Source organism: Symphalangus syndactylus, chromosome 7 (assembly GCF_028878055.3).
Source record: "Symphalangus syndactylus isolate Jambi chromosome 7, NHGRI_mSymSyn1-v2.1_pri, whole genome shotgun sequence".
NCBI classification, from domain to species: domain Eukaryota; kingdom Metazoa; phylum Chordata; class Mammalia; order Primates; family Hylobatidae; genus Symphalangus; species Symphalangus syndactylus.
Window position 1 is genome coordinate 32684171 of NC_072429.2, and position 27648 is coordinate 32711818.

The 27648-nt window shown below is 46.8% G+C and overlaps 1 protein-coding gene and 1 long non-coding RNA gene across 4 annotated transcripts in view; one reads left to right on the forward strand and one right to left on the reverse strand.

Moving 5' to 3' along the window:
* The window catches only part of GALNT10 (polypeptide N-acetylgalactosaminyltransferase 10), a 232165-nt gene extending 219764 nt beyond the window's left edge, over window positions 1-12401 (reverse strand). The window contains exon 1 of one of the 3 annotated variants that reach the window (XM_055285522.2): window positions 12109-12401. In XM_055285522.2, coding sequence (XP_055141497.1) covers window positions 12109-12267 — 159 coding nt within the window. In that variant the 5' untranslated portion in view covers window positions 12268-12401. The remainder of the gene's footprint in view (window positions 1-12108) is intronic. The other 2 variants (XM_055285523.2, XM_055285525.2) reach the window with 2 other exon arrangements.
* A 290-nt stretch (window positions 12402-12691) lies between these two features.
* Window positions 12692-23407, forward strand: LOC134737101 (uncharacterized). Its single transcript, XR_010121675.1, has 3 exons — window positions 12692-13137; window positions 18545-18697; window positions 22844-23407. It is a non-coding gene; the product is annotated as an uncharacterized lncRNA (long non-coding RNA).
* Window positions 23408-27648: the final 4241 nt, after the last annotated feature.

Below are 27648 nucleotides of genomic sequence, written 5' to 3' on the forward strand. Positions count from 1 at the left end.
GCCCCATTGTTCCCTGGCAGGGCTTGGATGGCGGGAGCCCTCAGCTGCCTCTCTTGCTGCCAGGGGAGAGTGCGGGATAGCAGGCGAGGGGGGTCTAAGCTGCGAAAGGGAGAAGCAGGGAGGTGCACCCCAGGCTGACTCTGCTGGGAGACCCCAACCCCACAAGCAGAGAGGCCCCACCCTAGTGGGAAAGACAGCTTACACCACACCAGTGTCTGACAACCACCCAGAGGGAGGGGTGGCAGGAAGAGTTATGGGTGGGAAAACTGACTCTGCTCGTGCCAAGAAGGTATTATTCCCACTTACAGGTGAGGAAATGGAGGCCAAAAGATGTTAAAAAAAGACTTGCCCAGAGGAGTCAATAAAATATGGTAGCTAAGAGCACAAGTTGGAGAGTCAGAAATCTGAGTTTGAGTCCCACCACTTGTTTCTTGTACAGGCCTGGGAAGTGACTTAAGTTTCCTGAGCCTCAGTTTTCCCATCTGTAAAATGACAACAGTAAGGGCACTCACCCCTTGGGATTACAGTGCTGATGAACTGAGATGGGCACAATGCATGGCACGCAGTAAGAGCTCAATAAACTAATGATCATCATTGTTTCTGCTGTGGAGCCAGTGCTCAAGGACAAAGCTAACTCCTGGCCACCACACCGAGCTGTGCTCCACACTCCACGCCCCACTGCCACACCAGGAGCCACCTGGAGCCTCCAAGGGAAGGTTCTTGAAACGGCGGCAGAAGGGCCCCCACTCCTGCCTGGGCAACGAACCCTACTTTCAGAGACATGAGTGGCTATGTTCAGCTGCCTCTGGGGGGGACCTAAGCTGTTCTCATCCAGGTTCTCTCTTTCCTAGAAACCTCCTGGGTGCCTGTGAGGTCCCCTCAGACCAGGGAGTGGAGCATGTACCATTTCTGCTGGGAAAGCTGTCTTCACTCTCATTTAATGGATCCTAACACTTGCCCAATAATAGGAAGACACATTCTGGGGTTTCCTGACATGTCAGGAAGCACAGGCAGAAAACAAGGTGGATTCTATATCTACATCATTTCTTTTTTTTTTTTTTTTCCTCGAGACGGAGTCTTGCTCTGTTGCCCAGGCTGGAGTGCAGTGGTGCGATCTCAGCTCACTGCAACCTCCGCCTCCCAGCTTCAAATGATTCTCCTACCTCAGCCTGCTGAGGAGCTGGGATTACAGGAGCACGCCACTACACTTGGCTAATTTTTGTATTTTTAGTAGAGATGGGGTTTCACCATGTTGGCCAGGCTGGTGTCAAACTCCTGATCTCATTATCTGCCCACGTTGGCCTCCCAAAGTGCTGGGATTACAGGTGTGAGCCACCACGCCTGGCCTGTACCTACATCATTTCTAACAAATCTAGAGCAGCCCTGACATGGCTAAAAAAAAACAAAAACAAAACAAAAAAAACTTTATTAGACAGGGTAGACCTGAAATTCAGATACCTGGAAACAGACAGAAGCAAGGTAAATGGTTTCTTGAGCTGAGATAGAGCGAGAATCATCTAAATATAAACATAAGTGAGTCTGTCAGAACCTAAGGTTTATATACTTATACTTCCAAGTAATTATTATTTTTTCTCTGAAAAGTACATTAGTCTTAGAGACAGAAGGATTAGCGTCAACTTATTGGCTTTGTGACGAGTCATGTCACTTATGCTCTTTGAACCTCAGTTTTTGCATCGTGAAATGGGGACTATAAGCCCCGCCCTGCCTCTACCATGACACAGAACTGGGAAAAGCCTATGGGAATTTGCATATCATAAAGGAGGGCTTCCAAAGTCGAATGTCTCCTGCAGCCCGGCCAGTTGTGTGAAAGGGTGAAGTGCCCAGGTTTGAGACCACTAAGTGCAGCAGGGGTGGTGGCCAACTGGAGAGCTAGGGTCTGTCTAGAGGAGACAGCTGCTCCCACATCCAGCAAATTCTCACAAAACTTGAAACTGAACTCAGCAGCTGGACTTTCGATTTAAAAAAACAAAACAACAACAACAAAAAACAGAAATTAGTATAGAATTGTCTTAAAATAGGAAATATTCTCATGTTTAGGTACTGGTAACATCTAAACATTTAAAAATAAAGAAACCCAACTATCTATGGGCCAGCACTGTTCAAGGCACACAAAACATATCTCTGGGCTGCATCTGGCCCACAGACCACCAGTTTGCAACTTCCATTAAAGTATACAGGTAAGGTGATTAAAAATACATAAAGGTCAAAGAAATTAATAAAATAAGCTCTCTGAATGAAACAGCCATTAAGGTTTATTATTAATAAAATAACCACAATTCCAAACAACAGACCCTGGCTCTCCAAGAACAGAATTACTAACTTTTCACTGAAATTAGGTACCAAATTTAGAAACTGGTTATTTCACAAATAGGTACACACACACACATTTTAACTCTCAGCAGCTGACTCTGATCAATACTCTGGAGGAAACATGCAAAAAATAACAGTTTTCAGTTGAGAACATACAATGTGCTTTAGCAGCAGGACGTAATTTTCACATACACACCCTTGCCAGATGTTTCCAACCTGCTCCCTCGAAGAAACCCCCTTCCCTCCAGAAGCCCCTGTCGGCCCCGCTGCTCAGCAGCCCGACTCTCAGAGGAGGCTGACATTTGTAACTCACAAGGGAGACCCACACAAACACACACACACACACAACCCTGGAGAACTGGGCTGGTGGGAGTCTGCCTGAGTGCGGCATACAGGCAGCACGTGGGACTTGCTATAATCCCTGCCCTGGCACGGCTGCCTGGGTATTCAGCTGAAAGAGCTTTCTGGAGCCAACAACAACAAATCCAAGAACCAGGCTCATGGGGCTGTCAGTGATAACCTCCCACTGAGGCCTCCTCAAGTCCCTGTGAGCAGGGGCAGACCCACAGACTCGCCCCAGACCATCTAGTCAGTGGCTGGTGCAGATACCGGAAGGAAGCATCCCACCTGGGTTGGAATGCTGTTTCCATCACTTCCTAGCTGCATGGCCCTGGATATGTTACCTGACCTCTCTGTACCTCAATCCTCACAACTTTAATTTAATTTAATCTAATCATCACCATGACATTAGGAAGTAGCGATGACTTTGCTCATTTTAGGAGAAGGAGCCGGAAGACCCAGAGGTCAGGCACAGAGCTGGCAAGTGGCAGAGCTGGGCCTGGGGATCAGGTCACATTGGTTCCCAACTCCACACTCGCTCCTCTGCTCTCTCCAGTACAAGGGAGAGGTTTACGGGGTCTCCACAATACTACCCCTTCCCAAGAGACCCACTAGTTCAGCCCATCACCCACATAGAGACACCTCATCCTTGCCCATGGCAGGAAGGCAGAGCACCCATCCTAGAAGAGCAGCAGACTGTGGGCATCAACGGAAAACAAAGCTCTGCGGCCCCAGCCAATCCTTGCAGCCCACAGGAGAGGGATTCCAAAGTGCACCTCCCATCCCTGTCCTGAACTAGAGCCTGATCTGCTCGCATCAGATACAGTGCCACTTCTAAAAGTACCACAGAGCTCCCCTGTGGGTGCTGATCGACAACTTGGGAAGCTGCAGATAAACACACTCCCCAGGAACAGAAGTTCAAGGGCTGGTTCCGAAGCACTCCGGGGGAGAATGGAGTGGGTCCCTGGGGAAAGAGAGATCTGTCTCCTGTCAGGTGGGTGGAGAGGAGGTCCCTGTTGGACCCTCAGTAGGATTTGTTAAATATGTGATCCTCGGCCAAGCCCAAACCAGCGCCTTCATGCTCCTTGGGCATGGATCCTGGTGTCACCATCCTTAACAGGCTCCCTAGGGATTGTGAAGCACCCTGAAGTTCAAGAAGAACCATTCCTAAGGCTAAGCTTCCAGTACTCAGCCAGCAGTTACTGAGTACCAACCATATGATTCACTTACTCACTCACCCCCTCAGCCATTCAGCAAATATTTTAGGCAAACAAGAGTGACCAAGAGAGAGGTTAGTTCCTGCCTTTAGGAAGCAGACAGTCTGGACAGATTAAAAACAATTACAGCATTGCATGACAGATTTATATACAGGTCTCCAGGCCCTGGTTGGAAAGAATGCTAACCCAGGTTGCCCCGGCAGGGGTTAGTCAGGTCTAGGGGCAAGGCTGCAGGGAAGAAGGATGTTAGAAGTCTTCTGGAAGGGCCTCTGATCTAAGTAGGCAGATGAGAAAATCAAGGCTCAGAGGAGCCAAGACCCTTGAGTGACCCTTGGGGGCTGGAGTAACCAAAGAACACTTCCCGGAGGCAGCAGGCTATGAGCTGAATCTAGAAGGATACAGAGGGTCTGGGTTGTCCCACGGTGGGAGTTGAGAAGGCATCCCCAACAATTGCTTCGTATTCCAAAGTTTCAGGGAGAGGGGTACAAAGAGCAGCCTCTGCATGCACAATTTCCTTCCCACCCCCAATAATCAGAGACTGTACCCACCTGGCTTCTTCCACTTCTTCTGAACCCTGTGCTGTCAAGCCAACCACTTATCTTTGAATTTCTCACCTTCTAGACAATGACTATGTTATGCAGCCCTCCCTACCTCCACCAAAGGGAAGCCACAGAGAACTGAGTCCCTTCCAGAGGCGAGGCACTTCACAAAGACAGCAGCATCACCATGTTTACCGAGCACTTGTTCTGTACCAAGCATTGTGTTTGGTGTTTTGCCCACAGTGACTCACTGAACCCTCACGAGAACTCTCTGCCACAGTTAACATTACTACCATTTTACAGACTAAGAATTCCAGGCACACAGGTCAAGCTTGCCCAAGCCTCGGGTTTTGAATCAGGCAGTGTAGCTCCAAAGCTAGAGCACTATACGCAGCCCCACATGCCTCAAACCAAGAGGAACAGAGACAGAAGGAGGCTGAGGTAGAGGTTTCTCTTTCAGAGCACACCACCACCACATGACCCTATGCACTCCACTTCAGCTACTGAAGAGGCTGTCTTAGGGCAATGATCTCTCTCACCTGCTCAGATGTCCAGGCTTGCAGGAAGGGCTTAAGGGGCAGGGGTGGAAGACAGGTCCTTTGTCCTACTCAGATATGGAGGAAGTATGGTGGTTAAGGACTCAGCGCTAGGTCAGAGTTCAAATACCAGCTCCACCACTACATGCTGTGCATCCTTGGGCAAGCACCTGCCCCTCTTCGAGCTTCGGTTCCTTCCTTCTTTCCTACCTGGTTACAACAATATTTAACAGATGTACAGGTAAAGGACCTAGCAGACTAAGTGCTAAATAAATGGTAACTGCTATTACTACTATTAACATTATCAACCATATCATCATCATTCTTTGGATCAGTATCATTTTATGCTGTGGCTTTCATCACCTGAGAAAACTGAAGACAATTTAGCATCTGAAGCTCAGCATTCTCTTAAAGCCACAGGGAAGGAAAAAAACAGGCCTGCTTTTTTCTTTTCTCTCCTATCTACACTCAGCAGAGGGCAGCAAACAGGAACCATCCAAAGATAAGAGAGAGAGAAGAGAGACACATGGAGAGAAAGCTACACACGCATAAATACACACCCACCCACCACAGCAAGCAGAATTGTTTAGCTTCCTCTAGCTTCCAAAGTATGAACACTCCACCTCCTCCAGCTAAGAGGGCCAGGCAGAAAAAACGTGGAAGCTGCAGAGACAGAAGTTCTTTTTCAGCTTGAGAGAAATTTTCAATGAATTGACTTTTAGTGTGTATGGGGGCAGGGGAGACAGTTCTCGGGACGTCTGTGAGGGGAAAGGAAGGCAGCGGCAGAACTGGTAAGTAAGATTCAATAAAGACAGCTTTCAACTGCTCTTCATCTCCACCCTCCACTGTGTGTTGGCAAGCATTTGCACCCAAGCCTTCCTCAGCAACAAACTGAGGTCCACACAGCTAATCATCTCAGCCAAGGGGTGGCAGTGCTGGAATGAGAACACAGACCTCCAGACTGCAGGTTCAGTGCCCAAAAATGGTTAGTTCTTGCCTTTAGGAAGCAGACAGTCTGGACAGATTAAAAACAATTACAGCATTGCATGACAGATTTATATACAGGTCTCCGGGCCCTGGTTGGAAAGAATGCTAACCCAGGCTGCCCCGGCAGGAGTTAGTCAGGTCTAGGGGCAAGGCTGCAGGGAAGACGGATGTTAGACAGGGTCCAGGGTGGCAAAGGGGTTTTCTCTCCAGGACCAAATCTCAGCCCCAAGGAGTGGTTATTGCCTGGAACACTGTGTCAGCAGGACTCTGGAGTGGATATTTGTGGGCTTCTTCTCTAGATATCTTCCTCCTCTTCCCAAAAGCAGCACCCAGAGTCTTCTCTGGGGAACTGCTCTTCTTAGATCTGGGTAACCTGACTCCACTCCTAGCTCCAGCGTAGGTAAAGTCAATCAATACAGCTTCTCCTCCTGAAATCTGCGAACGGTTCAGACAGCACATTAGATCCAAAGTGGACCGGTAATACCTAAGATCTTGCTAGAACTTACAGAAAAGATGTTCTCTGTCTTCTGTAGAAGCTACCAGAGGAGACCGAGCCTCTCCTCTAGGATCTAGGTGTGGATCTGAGGTCTAAAAGAGCTACTACCATTTTTTGCTGCCATGGAGCCTCAGAATAGAACAAAGCCAACACAGAGAAAGTCAGAACCAACAGAAACCAGAGGAAAGGAGACCGAGCCCTGACAATGCCACAAACCTCTAGATCACACCATACCTGAAGCCAACTACAGTCACGGGAGCCAATATATTCCCTTATTCATTTCAGCCCACATGGCTCAATTTGTTTTGTTACTTGCAACTGATAGAGAATCTGAGGTGGTTCTTAGGCTCAAGTTCTCTCTGTCTGTCAGGGATAGCAGTAATCGTGCCATGTACTGCACAGCCTTTAATTCCTCTACTCTTGTCCCTTTGCCACCTTAAATTTTAATCCATTTTAGTTGCTTTTAAAACTATAAAATGAGGCTGGGTGTGGTGGCTCATGCCTGTAATCCCAGCACTTTGGGAGGCTGAGGTGGGCAGGTCACCTGAGGTCAAGAGTTTGAGACCAGCCTGACCCACACGGAAAAACTCCATCTCTACTAAAAATACAAAATTAGCCAGGCTTGCTGGCGCATGCCTATAATCCCAGCTACTTGGGAAGGCTGAGGCAGGATAATCACTTGAACCTGGGAGGTGGAGGTTGCGATGGGCCAAGATCGCACCATTGCACTCCAGCCTGGGCAACAAGAGCAAAACTCCGTCTCAAAACAAAAACAAAAACAAAAACAAAAACAAAACACTATAAAATGTTGGAAAGAAAATGTACAAAAACAGGTCTACAAAAAAATAGCCAGATAGGTTCCAGCAGATAATTGGTCTCATTAAGCAGTGGCCTCCAAAATTTGGGGTGATAATCTTGGCTCCTGAAAGAAATAATGGTAGAGAAGGATCAAATATTAGTATACGGAGGGAAAAAAATTTCTCATGGTGAAACAGAACAAGAACTTGGAGAATGGATTCTGATCTGCGTTCCTCCCTATGGGAACTTGTTTAATTTGTTTCCCCTTTTCTCGGCCTCAGTTTTCATACCTACAAATTGAGGAGATTGGACTAGATGACTTCTGCAGCCCCCTGCCTGCTCTGATATATTTCAATCATTCAGCAAACACATCCTGTCTTCCAAGTGCCAAATCTTGTGCTTTGTGCTAGAGGAGGATGTGTTCCTACCTTAAGACATTTCCAGCAGGGAGGCCATGATACACTTCTTGCCGTTGGAATTCAGGTGTATATGCGCTACCTCCTTTCCCCACTCTACTGCGCATGAAGAGAGAGGTTCTCTGAAGACTCTTATTCAAGTCCTTCCCTTACCAGTTCTGACACATATACGGGATGCAGAGGGTCAGATATATGTAAAACACAGAAACCTCTGCAAACACCGTCACGAGCATTTAGCTGCCACGGGGGTTACTTGTAGCTGCCAGGTTTGCCTCAAGGTGCTTTTGATTCAGTGAGGAGATCCTGATGCCATCTCTGTGTAAGAGCTGACTGTGGACAAGGTACAATTAGCAAGCTAGATGGTTATCTTTTAAATGGGCTTTTGCTTTTCATTCCTGATTCCATTATCTGCTACCATGTCACTGGAACCAACAGATCAAAGGCTGAACATCCTTAGACTACAGCCTGAGAAAAGACATTCAAATATGAACATACCCTTAAGTTGTGGCCTCATTACAAGTTAGATACAGAGGCCTGTTTAAATATACTATCACTATTCAGACGTGCTTCCAAGCATACTCACAGAACCTCAGGATGTAAGAGTTGGAAAAGCACTAATACAGTATCTATTCCCTACATTGCTAATGAGTTTCCATATGTCATTAACTCTACTTGAGTAGCCCTGCTGAGAAACAGTCTGAGCCCAAGTCTGGTATTAGTAACAAAAAGATTGACTAGCAATGTCTGCCCTGGCCATGGGAGGGGAAGCATCATTACAATATGCATTTGCCTTTTCCCTTCTGAATCTAAGCCTCACTTCACAGATGATGAATCCAAGGCCCAGAGAGGTTAAACCTCTTTCCTGAGGACACACAGTGAGTTTAGGGCAGGAGAAAGGACTAAAAGCCAGGTCTCTGTTCCCAGGCCTTCCTCAGCTGGACTCCTTGGTAGACAGCAAGCCAAGAATGTTCTGGCAAATCAACAACCCTTCCCTAGTGGCATCAGATTTCACCTGGGCATGCAGACAGAGGAGTGATTAGCAAGCTAAAGGATACTAGCCCTTCTGTGGAAAATTCAGGAAATCGTTCCAAGGCTACATTTCTATACTTAACTTTCTGATGGGCAAGGCTTCTGCCACCAGGAAGACTGAAAAAAGAGAAAAAAACATATTGATTTCTGGATGTTCTAAGAATAAAGTTCAGCTCTAACACAATGAAAAATAAATCCTGATACTTGAAAATTAAAGTCACCGGTATTCCATTATTCCACCAATTTCTATTCCACATATGCTATTATCCAGTGAAGTCATTTTTCAACAAGAGATTATGGCTCAGAAATGAGGAGAGACTGCACTGAGTTTCCTAACTTGAGCTTTTAATAACCTGTCCCAAACCTGGAATATGAAACAGACTGTTGAATTAAACCAAGATGTTAAACAGATTGGGGCTTGGAATGAGAGGGACCCACAAATTAAAAGGAAGATGGCTTCAAGACTGGCATTTCTTGCTTGGTTTTGCAGCTTCCCAAGAAGCCAACTGTCTGACCAGATGACTGCTGAAATCCTAGAAGCATTATGTGTCCTTTATAAATCAGCTATCCCACCCAGCTCCAGAGGTACACCCAGGATGAGCTGGCATGACAGTTATGTAGACTTTCATTCTAGCAGATGATAAACACTCTTAATTTGAAACTCTGTCCTTTAATCCAGTGGAGAAATCAAGGAGTTAGAGGACTACTCAAGTAGTGGATATGTTACTCTCAAAGAATCTTCTTTCAAACCCATATGGAACACATTTTTCATTTGGATAAAGTCCTGTCAGACTTCCCTCCAGTGCCTCTGCAGTTATTTCTACCAGAAGGATCAACGAGATGCTCAAAGATGATTCTCAACAATTACAAGAATGACAGGCTGAGCTCAGAACTGGTCAGCCCTGTCGAAAATGCTCTGTATGCTCAAAATGCCAGATTTCCCAGATAGCAGCCTGGCATGTTACGTGTATGTTCTAGTACACTGGGATGAGGGATGGAACACCATCACTCCGAGAAGTCAGCCTCTTTCCTCAAGGCCAGCTGACATTCAAACAAGGGACCGGGGGCCAAGCCCAGTGCTCTGCATCTGTGGGAGAGTGAAACAAAAAGGGGCTGTGTAGAAATTTGGCAGGGCATTCTTGAAAGTCAGCAGATGAATGCTGAATCCTGTAGCACCTAGAAGAGCTTATCATTGGGGAAACAGCTCCATTCTGCTGCTCCCAGGAAGCAAAGAGATCTTCTTTAGAGCAAGAATAATCAGTTGGTATCCCCCCCAACCCCCCAAACCCCTTTCACCACTTTTTCCTCCTCCTCTTCATGCTATTCCAGAGAAAAAGAAATGAACAAATACTAGATCTTCCCAGATGAGCCTGTGTATCCATTTCAGTTAGGGGCTCTGAGCAGCACCCAGCTGTTGCTCCCCTTTCTCCCTGCCCAAAAGGCTGCCTTACTCCATCAATACCCTCTTGCGCAAGTGAGTAATTTACTTTGAAAGCTCAGGCCAAACTGGCAGTTAACCTTGACCTTCTCTACACATCTGGGTCTGCAGAAATGAAAATCAGGATGTCTTTGGCATCTATAGCAAATGAAATACGAGGGCTTTCTCCAAGAAGAGGCAGAATGTCAAGCGCTATTTTAGAATGGGCTACAGCTATTCTAAAGGAGAGTTTGCACTAGGGTAGGACACTCCCCCTTGACCTGGGGCTGTGTCCAGTATGGAGCCTCCACAGCTAGGGATGCTACAAGGAACTCCGGACTCAAGACAGAAAAAAAGAAGGGACCATTGTATTCCTCATTGATTAACTGATAGTATCACAGAATGTTAGCACTGAACCAATAATCATGGTTTACAGATCAAGAAAGTAAGGCTCAGAGAAGGAGATGAAAGGTGATCAAGGACACACACAGTAAGTTAGTGGTAGAGCTGAGGTCAGAACCCTGGAACTCCTGACTCTGATGCGGGTACTGAATAGGAACAGAGGAAAGAGATTTCATGAAAGGAAAATCCATACAGATACAGAATTTCAGGGAGAGACGTCTAAGCTAGCTGTCAGGGTTTGAACCAGGGGTTTAGGAAAGAGATGGAAACCTTAGTTTCTAAACAGTAAGTTCTACCAGAAAGATCAGTGAGACCCTCTGGGATGCTTTGCAACAATTAATAGAGTGACAGGCGGAGCTCACATTGGTCAGCTCTGTAGCAAAGAGCCCTCTGTGCTCCAGATGCCAGACTGCCTAGACAGCAGCCTGATACTGGGAAGAATAAGGAAAACAATCAATCTCAGAAAAGCCAGCCTCTTTCGTCGAGGCCAGCCAACAATCAGTCAAGTCTGACCCTGAAACACAAATTATCCACTTCTCATGGGACCAGAGAAATCCCGTAAGAAAGCCTGAAATGTTCCACTATATGAAACAGTCTAAGCAATACACTCACTAGCACCTCCTGGGAGGGTGGGAGTGATGTGACAGAGCTTCTGCTAACAGAGAGCTGCTAGTCTAAATGCGTGCACGCACACACACACACAAACATACATGGGTAAGTTCAAAGGAGGCAGAAACCATTCCGATCCCAGTTTTGGCTGCAATAAACACTACAAACTAACCAGACTAGACAAGTTCAGAAGAGATAGGGAAGGCTTCTGGTGTTCCATCCTCAGGACACTGGGCACCAATAGCCTCTGGGACATTTTGGGGGTCCCCCCACCAGAGCCCCACCTCTGGACTCCCATAAGGTCAAAGGCAGCAGGTCCTTCAAGGACCAGGAGCTTACCCCCTTCTCCACCCCCAGGGGCTTGAAGCATTAAGCGGAGCATGATCTTTACATTCTGCAAGGAATCCACAGGATCTGAGAAAGGAAAAGGCTAGAGTTGGGGGGTGGGGGTGTTGAATAAATGGGGAGAAGAGGAAGGCCTGGGTGTCTCGTTGGGCAGATGAGAAATCAGGAAAAGGGCTGACCTGAGCAAAGAACACTGGGATCAGCAGGTAGGGGTTGTGGGGGGAGGGGGGGGGGAGGTGGGAGGAGGGGAGCAGAGAGGACCTGGACACCAAATAGAAGAACCAGAATCTTCATTCCTATTGGCACAAGGCAGGAGTCATTCTGGGATACAGGGATGCAGATAGGATCCTTCAAAAGAGATCCGCTGGAAGACGTCAAGGAATACTAGACGGGGACAGAAAGGAAGGTGGTAACATGTGGTGAGAAATAGCGTCCTGAGTTCTAGTTCGGACTCAGTCTCTGACTGGCGTGGGACCCTGGACAAGTCCTGACAGGACTCAGCTTTCCCATCCGGAAAATGGGAAGAGCTGAAGAGTCTCGGAGCTGACTCTGAGGAGGCAGACAGCAGAAGGTGGAGGAAGGAACCACATGCTAAACGTGAATTCGGGAAGGGGGTGTTCCCGGCCTGTAGCAACAGGGAGACTCACCTGTCCCGCCGCCGGCGCCACTGCCGCCCCCGATCCCCCAGGGGTGCCGTCGGGCTGCCGCTCGCGGTACAGCGCCCAAAGCCCCACGTTGGGAAGGAGGACCAGGGCCGCCAGCACCAGCGCCACCGCCTGCAGGAGCCGCTTCTCCTTCCGCCTCATCGGGGCCGGTCAGCCCCGCCGCGCCCCGCCGGCCCCGCCGCGCCGCCCCCAGCTCCGCGCGTCCGCCCGTCCGCCCGGCGGCGGCAGCACCTCAGCGAGCAGAAGCGGCCGCGGCGCCGGCCCCGCTCCAACTCCGCGGCACTTCCGCCGCTCGCCGGCCGGGGAGCCGGGCGCCGCCACCACGCCGCAGGCACGGGGGGGTCGTCGCCACCGCCCCCGCCGACCCCAGGCCCCGCCGAGGCGTCCCCTCCGCGCCGCCCGACCCCGCGTCGACAGCCGAGTCTCTGCTCCGCCGGCTCGGCCCTCTCGCGGAGCGTCTCGGCCCGCCTGGGCGCGGCAGGGTGCCGGGCCGGAGCGCTTCCCCCCTCTCGAGCCGCGATGGTGCGTCCCGCTCCTCGGCGGCTCCCCCGCCCTCTGGAGCTTTGCGAAAGTCCCGGAGTTGGCGAGTTGGGCGCTAACTGGTGCGGGCTGGGCCCCGCTGGGTGGGGTGCATGTCCGCGCGCCCGGGTACCCTGCCGCCCCGCCCGGCAACCTCTTCCCGGGACTGCAGCCGAACGTTTGCTGCCTCCCTGGGGATATGCAAATAGTGCTGGGGCCCCGCCGGGCGTTCTGCGCCTGCAGCCCCCGGGGCTGTCACTTCCAGACCACCTAGGCTCGGCCCTCAGGACCTGCGGACCTACTTTGACCCCGGCGACTCGGTGTTCCCGGCCATGAAACGGGGCCACAGCCGTGCTCCACGCTCACCGTTCCGCGGGCGGGCCCTGGTTTTCTTCCTCTAGGAGGCCCCTGGCGTTAGGTGTGAACGCCCTCTGCAAACTGTGGGGAGCTGTGCCCGCCCGCCGCCCGTCTGTAGATCCTGCAAACCGGCGGGTAGGTGACAGTAGCCTCTCTGCGGCACTTTTCCTCACGCAAGTCCAACCCCCTTGGAGTTAGAATGTCCTGCATTCTCACGCGTGCTTTTGGACCCTAAGCGCACTGAGCCCTTCCCGGAAAGCTCTCAGCAAACTGTTGGCGAGCGCCACTATGTGCCAAACACTGTGCCAGGCTCTGAGATGAAATGAAAACAGACCTGAGCCCTGAGGTCTGGGAGCTGAAACACGAAACACGTAATTTCACTAGACCAGGCAATGTGTCTGTAACTGTGGCGAGGGCTTTGACAGAGGAGTCGGGCTTCTGGGCGATGCGGAGGGCCGCGGAGCTGGACTCCGACGGTGATGCCAGCCAGCGGCTCCTCCTCGGGGCGTTCGACGCTGGTCACTTAGCTGCCTCCTCCCTGATGCAGTGGAACGGAGCACCCCCTTGGCTGCCTTACTCTCTGCCATCCCCACATTCGTCCTCTTGATTCTCTGCTTCTGTAGCTCAGCGGCTGACCCTCATGCCTAGGCGCACCTAGTCCTTGACCAGCGTTGTGACAAATCTTGCCTCCCAGTTCTTCCAGTTCCAGGCTGAGCAATGGGGATTCAGTTTTCTGACATCACAGCTCAGTTCTTGATTTCTTTAGCAAAACCTTCAAGGCTTCCATCACCTCTGCTCTAGAGTCCGTCACACTCCTCTCCTATGACCTGCTAGGGCTGATCAAACGTTCTGTCTCCTGCCCTGCTCTGCCCTGCCCTGAACTTCGCTCAGCCTGTTGCAGGCTTTGTGTTTTCCTTCTTGTGCTGTTGACCACGCAGCTCCTTCTACCCATAAAACCCCCTTCTCTAGGTCAGTGGAAATCTTGGTCATCCTTCCGTGTCTAGTTGAACTGCCACCTCCTCCACGAAGCCTTCTAAAACTCCTCCTCAGGGAACTGTTGTCTTTCTTTGGATTTCCATCACAATAATACCTTTTATTGAGTGCTTACTCTATGTCAGGCACCATGTTAAGCCCTTGAGATGCATTACCTCTTTAAATGCTCACAGTTACCCTGTGAGGTACGTGCTTTTCTTATACCCATTGGCAAATGAAACTCAGATTTAAAAATGCATGTAATCCCAGCACTTTGGGAGGCCAAGTCAGGCAGATCACGAGGTCAAGAGATGGAGACCATCCTGGCCAACATGGTGAAACCCTGTCTCTACTGAAAATACAAAAATTAGCTGGGTGTGGTGGCAGGCACCTGTAATCCCAGCTACTTGGGAGGCTGAGGCAGGAGAATCGCTTGAACCCAGGAAGCAGAGGTTGCAGTCAGCCGAGATCGTGCCACTGCACTCCAGCCTGGCGACAGAGCGAGACTCTATCTCAAAAAATAAATAAATAAATAAATAAATAAATAAATAAATAAATAAATAAATGTGGCAGCCAGAATGATCTTGTTTTATCCAAGGTTAGATTGTATCGCTCCTCTGCTCAAATCCCTACAGTGGCTTCCCACCTCTCATTAGGTTCCTAAAAAAGTACAGGATCCTACATCCCATATACAATCAGCCCTCACTCCTTCCTGTCCTTATTGTGTCCCAGTGACATTGGCCTCCTTGCTGTTCCTCAGAGCATGCCTCAGGCAGGCACAGTCCTGCCTCAGGACCTTTGCACCTGTTGTTACCTCTGACTAGAATGGCCATTTTTCTATTTCTAGCTGCTAACTCTGTGTCTTTTTTAAAACAGTTTTTTTTTTGTGATAAACATCATAAAACTGATCATTTGAACTATTTTAAAGTGTACAATTCAGCGGCATTATGTAAATGCACATTGTTGTGCAGCTATCATGGCTATCTATCTCCAGAACTGGTCATCAACCCAACTGAAACTCTGTACCCATTAAACACTAACTCCCTATTATCCTCTCCCCACAACTGCTGGGAACCACCCACCATTCTACTTTATCCTTTTTGAATTTGACTGTTCTAGGTATCTCATGTAAGTGGAATCATATCATATTAGTTCTTTTGTTTTGGGTTTATTTCACTCATAATATTTTTCAGATTCACCTGTGTTGTAACATGTATCTGAGTTTCATTCCTTTTTTTTTTTTTTTTTTTTTTGACACAGCGTCTTATTCTGTTGCCCAGGCAGGTGTGCAGTGGTGCAGTCACTGGTGCAGTCATAAGATCATAGCTGGTTGCAGCCTCAAACTCCTGGGCTCAAGCCACCCTCCCACCACAGCCTCCTAAGTAGCTTGAACTACTGGCCCATGCCACCACACCCAGCTGATTTTTAAAAAATCTTTTGTGGAGACCAGGTCTAGCTATGTTGCCCAGGCTGGCCTCAAACTCCTGGCATCAAATGATCCTCTCACCTTGGCCTCCCAAAGTGCTGGTATTACAGGTGTGAGCCACTACATTCAGCCAAATTCCATTCCTTTTTTCAAGATTGAATACTATTCCATTGTATGTATGCCACATTTTGTTTATTCATTCATCCGTAGATGGATATTTGGGTTGTTTCTACCTTTTGGCTACTGTGAATAATGTTGCTATGAATAGCCCTATGTCTTTTATACTGCAGTGGATACACAGTATTTAGGTAATTAGATAATGTTGCAAAGAACTTTTATATGCTGCTATAGCACTGAGCACAGTGCTGGTAACAGAGCAGCTAGAATGTTCTTTTTACAAACACAAGGCTAACTCTGCTGCTGGGACTTGCCTGTGGCTTCTCTTCATGTTAGAATATGTCTATGAAGCCAGGCATGGTGGCATGTGTCTGTAGTTCTGTCTACTCTGGAGGCTGAGGTGAGAGGATTGAGCCCAGGAGTTCAGGCTGCAGTGAGCTATGATCACAGAATTGCACTCCAGCCTGGGTAACAAAGCAAGACCAAGTCTCTCAAAACAAATAAACAGAAAACAACCTACAATCTATGAGAATCCTTACCACAGCCCATAAAGCCTTACATTATTTGACCCAACTTCTAATTTTTGCCTTCTTTCCTTCTCTTCTAGTTACAATGGTCTTGCTATATTCCTCAAATATATACCAAACTGATGATTCCCTCAGGGCCTTTGCAAATTTACTGTGCCCTTGTCTAGAAATCTCTTCCTCTACACCTTTGCATGGTTCTCTCTCCGCCTTCTCTCAAGAACCAGATCAGGGGTCCTGCCTCAGAGAGAGCTTCCCCGACCAGCTGATCTAAGATATCAACTAGCACCACCACCATCTCCATTTGCTTGATTTTTCTTCAAAGCAGGTATCATTTTTGGTCTCCCTGTCTAGAATGTGAGTTCCAAACAGACAGGAACTTTGTATTTATTTGCCTTCTATGGTGTCCCCTGCCTCTGTCAGCACATAAAGTCACGTACTGTCCAACAACATTTCAGTCAACAATGAACTGTATATACACAATGGTGTTCCCATAAGACTATAATACTCTATTTTTACTATACCTTTTCTATGTTTAGATATGCTTAAATACACAAATACCATTGTGTTACAATTGCCTACAGTATTCAGTACAGAAACATGCTGTACAGGTTTGTAGCCTAGGAGCAATAGGCTATACTGTATCGCCTAGGTGTGTATTAGGCTATCCTATCGAAGTTTGTACAAGTATGCTTTATGATGTTTTCTATGAGAAATCACCTATTGACACATTTCACAGAATGTATCCCCATCGCTAAGCCATGCACAATTGTATTTCCCTTCATTGTGAATCAGAAAATTGGTGCTCCTTCCAGGCAGAAGAACTTACAAAAAGGATCCCCCCTCTCCTTGTGCTAAAGCAGCTAGAACAGAGCCAAGGTGTGTGGATTTCAACTCATGTTCTCACCCAGCCACACAAACTAAGCTGTGGCCTTTCCCGGGTCTGGCACACGGTAGGTGCTCAATAAGCCCCTGTTGAGTGAAGTACTGCACAGCAGTGAAGATCAAGTACAGGAGGGAAGATACTCAGCATCTCTCTCCTTCCCATCCCCTCTTCTAGCTCCTTAGAAGATTCTGCACAAAATTGGATTTGAGCTTTTTCTCATGTCACTTGTTGATCAAAGCTGCATGCCAGCCCAGTCTGGCCCCAATGGGGACTCTAGCCCAAGAACCCAGCTTTAATCCAGGGACTCTTTGATCACTTTTTACAATATGGGATGCGCCAGGCAGGGGGTGGGCTTCTGGGGCTTTATTCCACTCACTGAGACAATACCATTTGAGACATGGGCAGTCTATTAGCTCTGGCTGGTTTCCTGGGAGAACTGATCTGGTCATTGACTGAAATTGAACAAAAAATGTTACTTTCAGACTGAGCCCTCTAGGCCTATTGTGGGCATTAAATAAGATAATATGCATAAAGGGCTTACCGCGCAGACTCTGGTCAAATGTAAGCACTAGTAGCTGGGTGAAATAAAAGCCCGACAACACAGGAACATTGAGAGGGATGAACAGAATTTCAGCTGTCAGGCAAAATCTCCTGCTCTGGCCTGTGCCTCTCTGCTCTCATCTCCTGTTACTCTCCTTATTTGCTCCAAAGCAGCCACACTGGCCTTCTTCCTGGTCTTTGAAGGCCCTCTGCCCATGCCAGCCCCAAGACCTTTGCATTAGCTCTTGTCTCTGCCAGCTGTTTCCCCAGATCTTCCTCCACTGTTGGCTCCCTCTCATCCTTCAGGTCCCAGCCTACATATCACCTCTTTACAGAGACTTCCTTAATTACCCGGGCACTCTCTCCCATGCTTTACATCCTGCCATGTTTTCTTCACAGTGTGTACATATCCCTCTTTGCCGTAGTCTCATTTATGTGTTTATTTACTTGTTTATTATTGGGCTTTCCCAAATAGGATATCAGCTGCATGGGGCAAGGGCCCTGTCTGCTCATCGCCTGCTGTATTCCTCCATCCTGGAACATTTGTGCCTGACACACAGAAAGGGCTTAAAACATACATTTGATGAATGAGAAGCTCCTTTCTTTCCACATATTCCCATCTTTACTTTTTTTGTTTTGTTTTTTAAATGAGCTGCGTATTCTCTTGCTCACTCTTCAGTTTCTCATCTTGTCATCAGTAACAAGCAGGTCTTTCAGTATCCCCCTAGAATATACTTAGCAAGAAGGGTCAACCAGAGGAGAGGTGACAGGCACAGGCCTTCAGTCTCCCTGATGAGGATATGAAAAGCGTTCCTACTAGATGTCCTCACCTTGGCTTTTTTAGGGTCCCTTGTTACTGACCCCATTTGTCAAGAACTATACCCTCAGGCTGGTCTGGACCAGCCCTGAGCTGAGAAGATGTAAAAGTAGAATGGGTCGGCAAGTCAAGAGATCTGCAGACCAACAGGTCTGCATGTCAGTCTAACTCTCTTTCACCTTGGCCAAGTCCCTTAGCTACTCAATTTCCTCATCTGAAAAATGAGAATAATTATGACTCTATAATGATATAATTTCCAGGTTGACACGAGAGAGGTCTGCTTGACTGCAAGCAAAACCCAGAATGCTACAAGTGTTGGACTTCTGTGTCTCCTGAAAATTTAAAGCCTTCTTGCTTCTTCCAAGCTCAAATGATACATTCTCAGAGAAGCCTGACGGACCTCCCTAAACAGAGTAAGCTCCCCAGCTATGGGAATTCTTAGCAATGCCTTTCTTTAACAGTCACAATGTTTACATTTACTGGGTCATTGCTTGATATCTGTCTCCCGCACCGGACTGTAAGTCCCGTGAGGACAGAGACAGACTGTGTTTGGTTTTGGTATTGTTTGTTTTTAGTAGGCTTTACTTTTTAGAGCAGTTTTAGATTCATTGCCAAATTGAGTAGAAGGTATAGAAATTTCCTGTATACTCCAGTCCCAACACATGCATAGCTTCCTGAATTATCAGCATCCCCCACCAGAGTATTATATGTATTACAATTGATGAACTTGCATTAACATTATCGTCACTCAAAATCCATAGTTTACATTAGGGTTCACTCTTGGTATTACACCTCCTATGGGTTTGGACAAATGTATAATGACAAATCCACTATTATAGTATCATACAGAGTAGTTTTGTTACTGGTGGAGAGTATCCAGGTTTTTGGTGTTTTGAACAAAGAATTGGATAAAACGCACAAAGCAAGGAAAGAATGAAGCAAGAAAAGCAGAGATTTGTTTAAAACAAAAGCACACTCCACAGGGTGGGAGGGGGCCTGAGCAAGCAGCCCAAGGGCTTGGTTACAGAGTTTTCTGGGGTTTAAATACCCTTTAGAGGTTTCCCATTGGTTACTTGGTGTATACCCTATGTAAATGAAGAAACTGAAGTGGAGTTACGAAGTTATTTACTTGGTGTACGTCCTATGCAAATAAAGAGGATGTTTCCTGTCATAGCAGAAGTAGTTACAAAGTTATTTACTTGGTCTTAGAAAGTCAGGGTTTTTCAGTTTGATTTAGTTCTAGGAAGTCCTTAGGTTCCCTGCCTCCAGGCCTTATTCTCCTGCCTCAGTTTTACTGCCCTAAAAATCCTCTGTGTCCATTTATTCATCCTTCCTACCCCTAACCCAGCAACCACTGATTTTTTTTTACTGTCTGCATAGTTTTGCCTTTTCCAGAACGGCATACAGTTGGAATTACACAGTATGGAGTAGCCTTTTCAGAGTGGCCTCTCTCTCACTTAGCAATATGCATTTAAGGTCCTTCTGTGTGTCCTTTTGTGGCTTGATAGCTCATTTCTTTTTAGTGCTGAATGATATTCCATTGCCTGGATGTAACACAGTTTGTCCATTCACCTACTGAGGGACATATTGGTTTTTCCAAGTTTTGGCAATTATGAACATAGCTGCTACAAACACCCATGTGCAGGTTTTTGTATAGACATACATTTTTGACTCCTTTGGGTAAATACTAAGGAACTCAATTACTGGATCATATGGTAAGGGTTTTTCTAGTTTTTCAAGAAACTGGAAAACTGGCTTCTAAAGTGACTATACCATTTTTCATTCCCACCAGCAGTGAATGACAGTTTCCATTGTTCCACATCCTTGCCAGCTCTTGGTGCTGTTAGTGTTATGGGTTTTGGCCATTCTAACAGGTGTGTAGTGATATCTCACTGTTTTAATTTGCATTTCCCTTGGCCACATGTCAGGACTTCATGAGGCTGTGTCATGGGCACATCCCTAACCTTAGCAAAATAAACTTCCTAAATTGCTTGAGACTTGTCTCAGATACTTTTTGGTTTATACAAGCAAGCACATTAAAAAGATACTCCACATCACCGGGTGCAGTGGCTCACACCTGTAATTTCAGCACTTTGGGAGGCCAAGGCGGGTGGATCACGAGGTCAGGAGTTTGAGACCAGCCTGACCAACATGGTGAAACCCCATCTCTACTGAAAATACAAAAATTAGCCAGATGTGGTGGCATGCACCTGTAATCCCAGCCGCTCGGGAGGCTGAGGCAGGAGAATTGCTTGAACCTGGGAAGCGGAGATTGCAGTGAGCCGAGATCACACCACTGCACTCCAGCCTGGGCGACAGAGTGAGACTCCGTCTCAGAAAAAAAAAAAAAAAGATTCTCCACATCATATGTCATCAGGGAAATGCTATCTGTATGGGAGTAGAATGGGACACAGGTTTTCCCTAAGCAGTTCCCAGCTTGACTTTTCCCTTTGGCTTAGTGGTTTTGGGGTCCCAAAGTCTGTTTTCCTTTCATACTTGCCATGTATGTTTTTGTTCCCTGGCATATCCCCAATACTTAGCACAGTACCTACCCCAAAATAGGTGCTCAACAAACGTCTTGGAAATAAATGAGTCAATCAGTCAATTAATTAATAATCCTACACCAACCTCTTTAAAATCTGTATTCAGAAAGCTCATTAACACTAGTCTCAATGACCCAAATTTCTATCTCCACCAGGTTGGTCATTTAACAAGGCTCAAACTTCTAATACAGAGGAAGAGAAAAAAAGTTCCTAGAGCTGAAATTTCTCTACCTGCACCTGGTCAGCCTCAATCAGCCCAGACTTTGCTTCTAGCTTCCTGTGTGATCTCAGACAGGTCACTCAAATTCTCTGAGCCTCAGGTTTATCATGTGTGGGTTTGTGAGTGTATATGGTAGCAGGAAGGAGAGCTGTCTAGATAAACACAGAACATGGTTGTATTAAATAAAGCAGTTGAACCAGATGCTCTTTCAGGTCTTTTTTAATTTCAAAATTCTGTGACTAAATCCTGCAAGGTAGGATGGGAAAAGTGGGGGCAGACATGGAACACCACTTGGGATTCAATGCAGTTTCTGCATCTAGTGGCACTTCAACTCCTATTTTGAATGCAAAGAAAGGGTTTGCAGGATGCCTATGTAGGGGTGAAGGGAATTTCTCCTTCCCCTTCTGAAAGTTTAAGTCTTTAAGTCTCTGAAATAAACTGGCAATAGACAAACTAACAGGAGAAAAGACCTACACATTTATTAATGTGCCATTTGCATGGGAGCCACATAAAATACGAAACTCAAAGAAGGGCCAGATGGTTGAAGCTTAAATACCCTCTTCATAAGAGAGAATAAAGTGGGGGGTGTAGGCAATTTTAGAAGAAGAGTAAATGATTTTTAAGGGAGATGAATGGGCCTGGAGAACAGAAAATAACCTGGGACAAAGTTCCTCAGAGGTGGTGACAAGTTATGAAAAGGTGGGGGGCAGAACTGCACTGTGAACAAAGGTTGTCTTATTATGCAGATAAAGTCTCTCCGGTAACAACCCTCAGAAGAATAGCTGAAAGAATAGGTGAAAAGTCTGTCTGTGTGTGGTATCCTGGGCTTGGAGACTTTTAGTTTCCTCTCCTGCAAAAGGAGGTTCTCCTCTCTGGTTAACATAGATTTCAGAGAATGAGTCTAAGACATTAATTCCTCTACTTCTGAAGCTCATTTCTGAGGGCTGTCAGTCTCCTTAGTTCAAAGCACTCAGCATGCAAAAGTGCCATATTTTGGGGTGTTCTTTTCTGAGCCCCAACACCTATTTGAAATGACCTCTAGATGGGAACTGCCTGTCTCCCTTTCTGTTTTTCTCCCAGACCCTACTTCGTCATTTCCACAATGAGATGCCAATTAAATCAATCCTGTCAACTATAAAGGAAGGCCACTGAATCAAGACAGTAGACATCGAAAGTACCTCAAGTAGGATACATTTTGAACAAGCAAACAGAGAGGGCCACAAATCTCAAACAAAGAATAAATATACTATGTCATTGGGTGGACCCATCTCAAACAGAGCATTAGCCAGTAGGGTCAGATACAAATATCAGGTGTATAGAGAGCCATTCTCCTCCTGGCACTGCTATGAAAATATCAGAGCTTGGTAAATGAGAGTGCTTTCTGTTTAATTACTTTCCATTTTTGTACAAAAGAAAAAAAAAGGTATACAAAACACAGATAGAGAGGTGGTGGGGCACAGGACCAAAGGGGGTTTCCTAGGAGTTTGAGACTCTTGGAAGAATGGCTCCAGTCTGTGGGCACCTCTGTAAAGAGGACTGGATACTCTATAACCTGGTAGTCTGAACCTTAGCTACACATTAGAATCACCTGTGGACCATTAAAAGCTCTGGGTGCTTAACCTGCACCCCAGACCAATTAAATCAGAATCTCTGGGAGTCAGACTCAGCCATCCCTACATGATTCCAATTTGTGGCCAAGTTTGAGAGAACCACTGCTCCAACATGGCTCTCAGGGCTCTAAAACCCTGCTAGGATTTCTTTTTGTCCAAGCGGTAAGTCCTCTATTGTTCCACTAGGTGGCACCTTCCATTAAACTTCAGTGGGTCCAGAGAAGTCGCATCCAGGTCTAACTGCAAGGAATGAATTCATTAAGCAGGGCTTGGTGGTCTTTGCTGCCAACGAGGGGTCTACACTCTTGACAAGAAGGCTGAACTTGTTTAACAACTTGCTGGTGAGTGCTGGAGCCACAGATGATTGATTCATCCCTGTTTAAAAAGGTGGGGCTGGGCTGGGCGCAGTGGCTCACGCCTGTAATCCCAGCTACTTGGGAGGCTGAGTCAGGAGAATCGCTTGAACCTGGGAGGTGCAGGTTGTGGTGAACTGAGATCGCGCCACAGCACTCCAACCTGGGCGACAGAGCGAGACTCTGTCGCAATAAACAAACAAACAAACAAATAAAATAAAAAGGTGAAGCTTGAAGAGGGATGTCTCTATCTCTTATGACTGGGTTCACCTCTTCACAGATGCACTCTGGTCTCTTCCCCCACCCCCACCCATCTCTCCAGCAGGATTGATAAACTCCTCCCAAAAGTTCTCAAGGAGCCCCATTATGTGCAGTAGTGAACACTTGTTCATTTTATCTGGTTAGTTAACAACACTGATTTTCTTTGAAGATTCACCCTTCTCCATCTTAGAACTTAGCCAATCAGAGCAGTAACCCGCCTCCTCACCCTGCTTCAGCTGCAGTGATTGGTCCAGGGACGGAATCTGAACAATCGAGGTTCAATTCCGTGGCTTTTGTATAGAGGCTATCAAGAAAGTAGTGGCTTCTTCCAGCGGATTGTTGTGAGCTGGATGTGAGCCCCACTGTGAGGCATGTATTGGACCTCTTGGCTCCTCTGCACCTTCTCCCCACCCTAGGGAGGATGTAGACTACATCAGTGGGGCTTCCTCGCTCTATGTTTTCCTGTTGGGTTTAGCCCTTGAGGAGCCAGGGCGGGATTTCAGAGGGAGGGAGAAGAGCCAGGTCAGAGCATTTCTTTCCCCCGCCATTCGCTTGCTGCAACTTTGCCACAGGCTGTCTGTGTCCTCCACTAAAGTCCGTGGCTCCCATCGCGCAGGCTTCTTGAAACAGCCCTCCCTTTCTAGATTCCGATAGCTGCCCCTTTCCTCACCCTTCAGGGCTGGGGCTGGATAGCACACGCTGTTTCTGGCCCCAGGGTACTGCACCGTCCCTCATGGTTACACCATATCCTGCCCCATTGTCCTCCTGTTAAACTCTCTTCAAATGTTCCAGTGTGAGAGTGCCATTCGTTTCCTGCAGACCCTAACTCAATCAAGGCAAAAGCTTCTTGAGAACCTGAAAACAGTCCCAACACAGGGGAAAGTGGAGCTAAGAGATCACCCAGTTACCCAAGCCAACCCCTGATGTCATCCATGTCTCCAGTTCAACTCCCCTCCCACATTCAAACAATTACCTAATAATGCTGGTTTTATTGCCTAATAAATTTTAAATGTATCCCTTCCCCTCTAGGCCTATTATATGATACATATTTCAGGTGCCTGTAAGATGAATCCCTGAGCAGAAACCTGCTACTTATAATGACTCCGTTTTCCACTTTGTAGACAGCCTCCACCCTCATCTGTGGGCTGGTCCTTGACCTATGACTTGCCTAAACTGTCCTAAGGCAAGTTCAAAAGGATGAGCTGAGCCATTCAGATTCTGTCTCAGAAGTTGGAATCCAGTGACACAGAGGGAAGAAGGCAGCTGGTGGTGGCCTCTGAAGGTGGCAGTTCAGGTAGCACAAGGGTGGAGATTACTCTTGGGCCACACTGAAGAAGATATGGGAAGGCAGAAACCAGGAGTAACAGAGGAAGTGCTTCAGTCAAAAGAAGCCAGTGCAGCCCAAGTATGGGAGGCAGGGATGCTGAGAGAGAAAACTGAAAGAGAACCGCCTTGGCTCCTGGTTTTCCAGTTCCAGTTGTGGTTTCTGGGATGCCCGACTAGACTGAAGCCCCTGCCTTGGAGTTTATGCCTTCCCTGAAGTTATGAGTGACTCTGTCACTTATGACCAAAGGAGCCCTGGCCTTGATACTTGATACTCTTGTCTCAAAGTCCAAGTTGTAGCCATTATCATCTCTCGCTTGAATTGTTGCGTCTCTCACTCCTAACTCCTCTGCTATTTCTGTCCTGCATTCCCTAACATTCATCCTCCCCACTGGAATGACCATTCTGGGATGCCAACTTGCCATGTTGCTTCCCTCTGGAGGTTTATTGTCCTCACAGTAAAGTCCGAGTTGCTGGCCTTACACTTTATACAAAACTGCTAGTCGCTCATTGCCTTAATAATGCTATTTCTCACCCCCATTCCTTTGCTCATGCTGTTCCCTCCTCCGGGAATACCCTTCACATCCTCTTGTACTGATGAATTCTTAGTCAGCTTCAATGCCATCTCCTCTTCCGTCACTTCTTCACTTTCCCATCCAGTTTGACTAAGAACTCCTTCCTCTTTTTTTCTCATACTACTGCGTATATTCCTATTTTAGCATTATATACTAATAAAGATGAGGGTGATGATGTCAGCTAACATTTATGGACCTCTTATTACATACCAAGTGCTAACTAGCACCTTACAGATGTCATCTCTTTTAATCCTCATTGAAACCCTATGAAGTAATTCTTTTATTATTCCTACTTCTCAAAAGAGAAAACTGAAGCAGAGATGTCAGGTGACTTGCCCAAAATCACACAGATGGAATGTGGTTAACTTGGGTCTATTGTTCCTTTCTTTTTTTAAAAACTAACAGTTTAATTGAGATATAATCCATATGTCATACAATTAATTTACTCATTTAAAGTGTACGAGTCAATGTCTTTTAATATATTCACTGCTGCATGCAACCATCAACATAATCAATTTTAGAACATTTTTATCACCACAGAAGAAACTCATACCCATTGATTACTCATTGTTTTAATGCTGCTCTTAGCAGCTGGTGTGGTGCCTAGCACATAGTATCTGTTCAACCAGCACTTGTTGAAGAATGGATAGCTACCCTATCTTAGAAGACAGGGGAAAGTGCAAGAGAGAGGCTCTTCAGGCAACGCTTCTGTCATTTCAACATCAATTAAGAGATTTGCCTGATTCTTTTGTTTATTTATTTTATACTATTTTTCTTTCTTTCTTTCTTCTTTTTTTTGCTCAGTCACCAGGATGATGACATGTGACAGTACAGTGGTGTGAACAAGGTTCACTGCAGCCTTGACCTCCTGGGCTCAAGTGATCCCCCTGTCTCAGCCTGTGTAGCTGGGGCTACAGGTGCATGCCACCATGCCCAGCAAATGTTTTGATTTTTTGTAGAGACAGGGTCTCACTTTGTTGTCCAGGTCATCTCAAACTCCCGGGCTCAAGCAATCCACCTGCCTCAGACTCCTAAAGTGCTGGGATTACAGGTGTGAGCCGCTACACCTGGCCCTATTTTTCTTTCGTAACAGCCCCCACTTACTGGGGGAGGTGTGTTGTAGATATAGGAGTCTGCTCTTACCATTTGCTCAGGGTTTTTTTCATATCTCCGTGGCCCCAGGGAATTTCTCATCCTCACATTTGAGTTCTGGGATGTTGCTGGTGATAATCTAGGTGCTGGATATTTGATTTTGGTTTTCAGTGGGAGAGAGTAAAGCCAGATTGCTTCTACTCCACCATTTTGGTGACATCACTCTCTACCACTGATTAAGTATTTTTTATGTGTGAAACCTTACAGTGTGTGATCTGTATATATTATTAGCTTATTAAGCAACAAAACCTGGAGATAGGTATTATTGTATCCATAATACAAATGAGGAAACCACATGTATTAGTTCATTTATGTTACCATAACAGAATACCAGAGACTGGGTAATCTGTGAAGAAAATAGATTTACTTTGGCTCGGGGTTCTGCAGGCTGTACAGGAAGTATGGTGCTGGCATTCATTCCTAGTGAGGCCTCAGAAAGCTTTCAAACGTGGTAGAAGGGAAGGGGAGCTGGTGTGTCACTTGGCAAGAGAGGGAGCAAGAGGGAGAGGAAGGAGGAGCCAGGCTCTTTAAACAGCCAGCTCTCTTGTGAACTCATAACCGTGGGGAGGGCACCAATCCATTCATGAGAGATCTGCCCCCACTAGGCACACCTCCAGCATTGGCGGCCATATTTTTCTTTTTCTTTTCTTTTTCTTTTTCGAGACAGAGTCTCGCTCTGTCACCAGGCTGGAGTGCAGTGGCACAGTCTCCGTTCACTGCAATCTCTGCATCCCGGGTTCAAGTGATTCCCCTGCCTCAGCCTCCTGAGTAGCTGGAACTACAGGCACCCGCCACCACGCCCGGCTAATTTTTTTGTACTTTTAGTAGAGACGGGGTTTCACCATGTTGGCCAAGATGGTCTCGATCTCCTGACCTCGTGATCTGCCTGCCTTGGCCTCCCAAAGTGCTGGGATTACAAGCGTGAGCCACCTTGCCCAGCTTGGAGGCCATATTTCAACATGAGATTTTGAGGAGACACACATTCAAACTATATCCCCAAGGCTCAGGGATTTCATTTGTCTAAAGTCAAACAACTAGTAATCAGCATCATCCTAACATTAAGTAAACAACTACTAGCTTTAATTGAAGATTTAACCATGCTTAGATACTATGCTAAGTTCTTTATGAACATCACCTCATTGACTCATTTATGCATTCAACAGGTATTTATTGAGTACCTACCACAAGCCAGGCATTGTAACAGATGTTAGGGATTCGGTGGTGGGCAAACAGATGTTCACCCAGGACTCACAGTCTAGTGGTGGAAAAGGCATTGTAGAAATGAACACATGAATAACAACTACATTAGATGGGAGGAAAAAGAAAA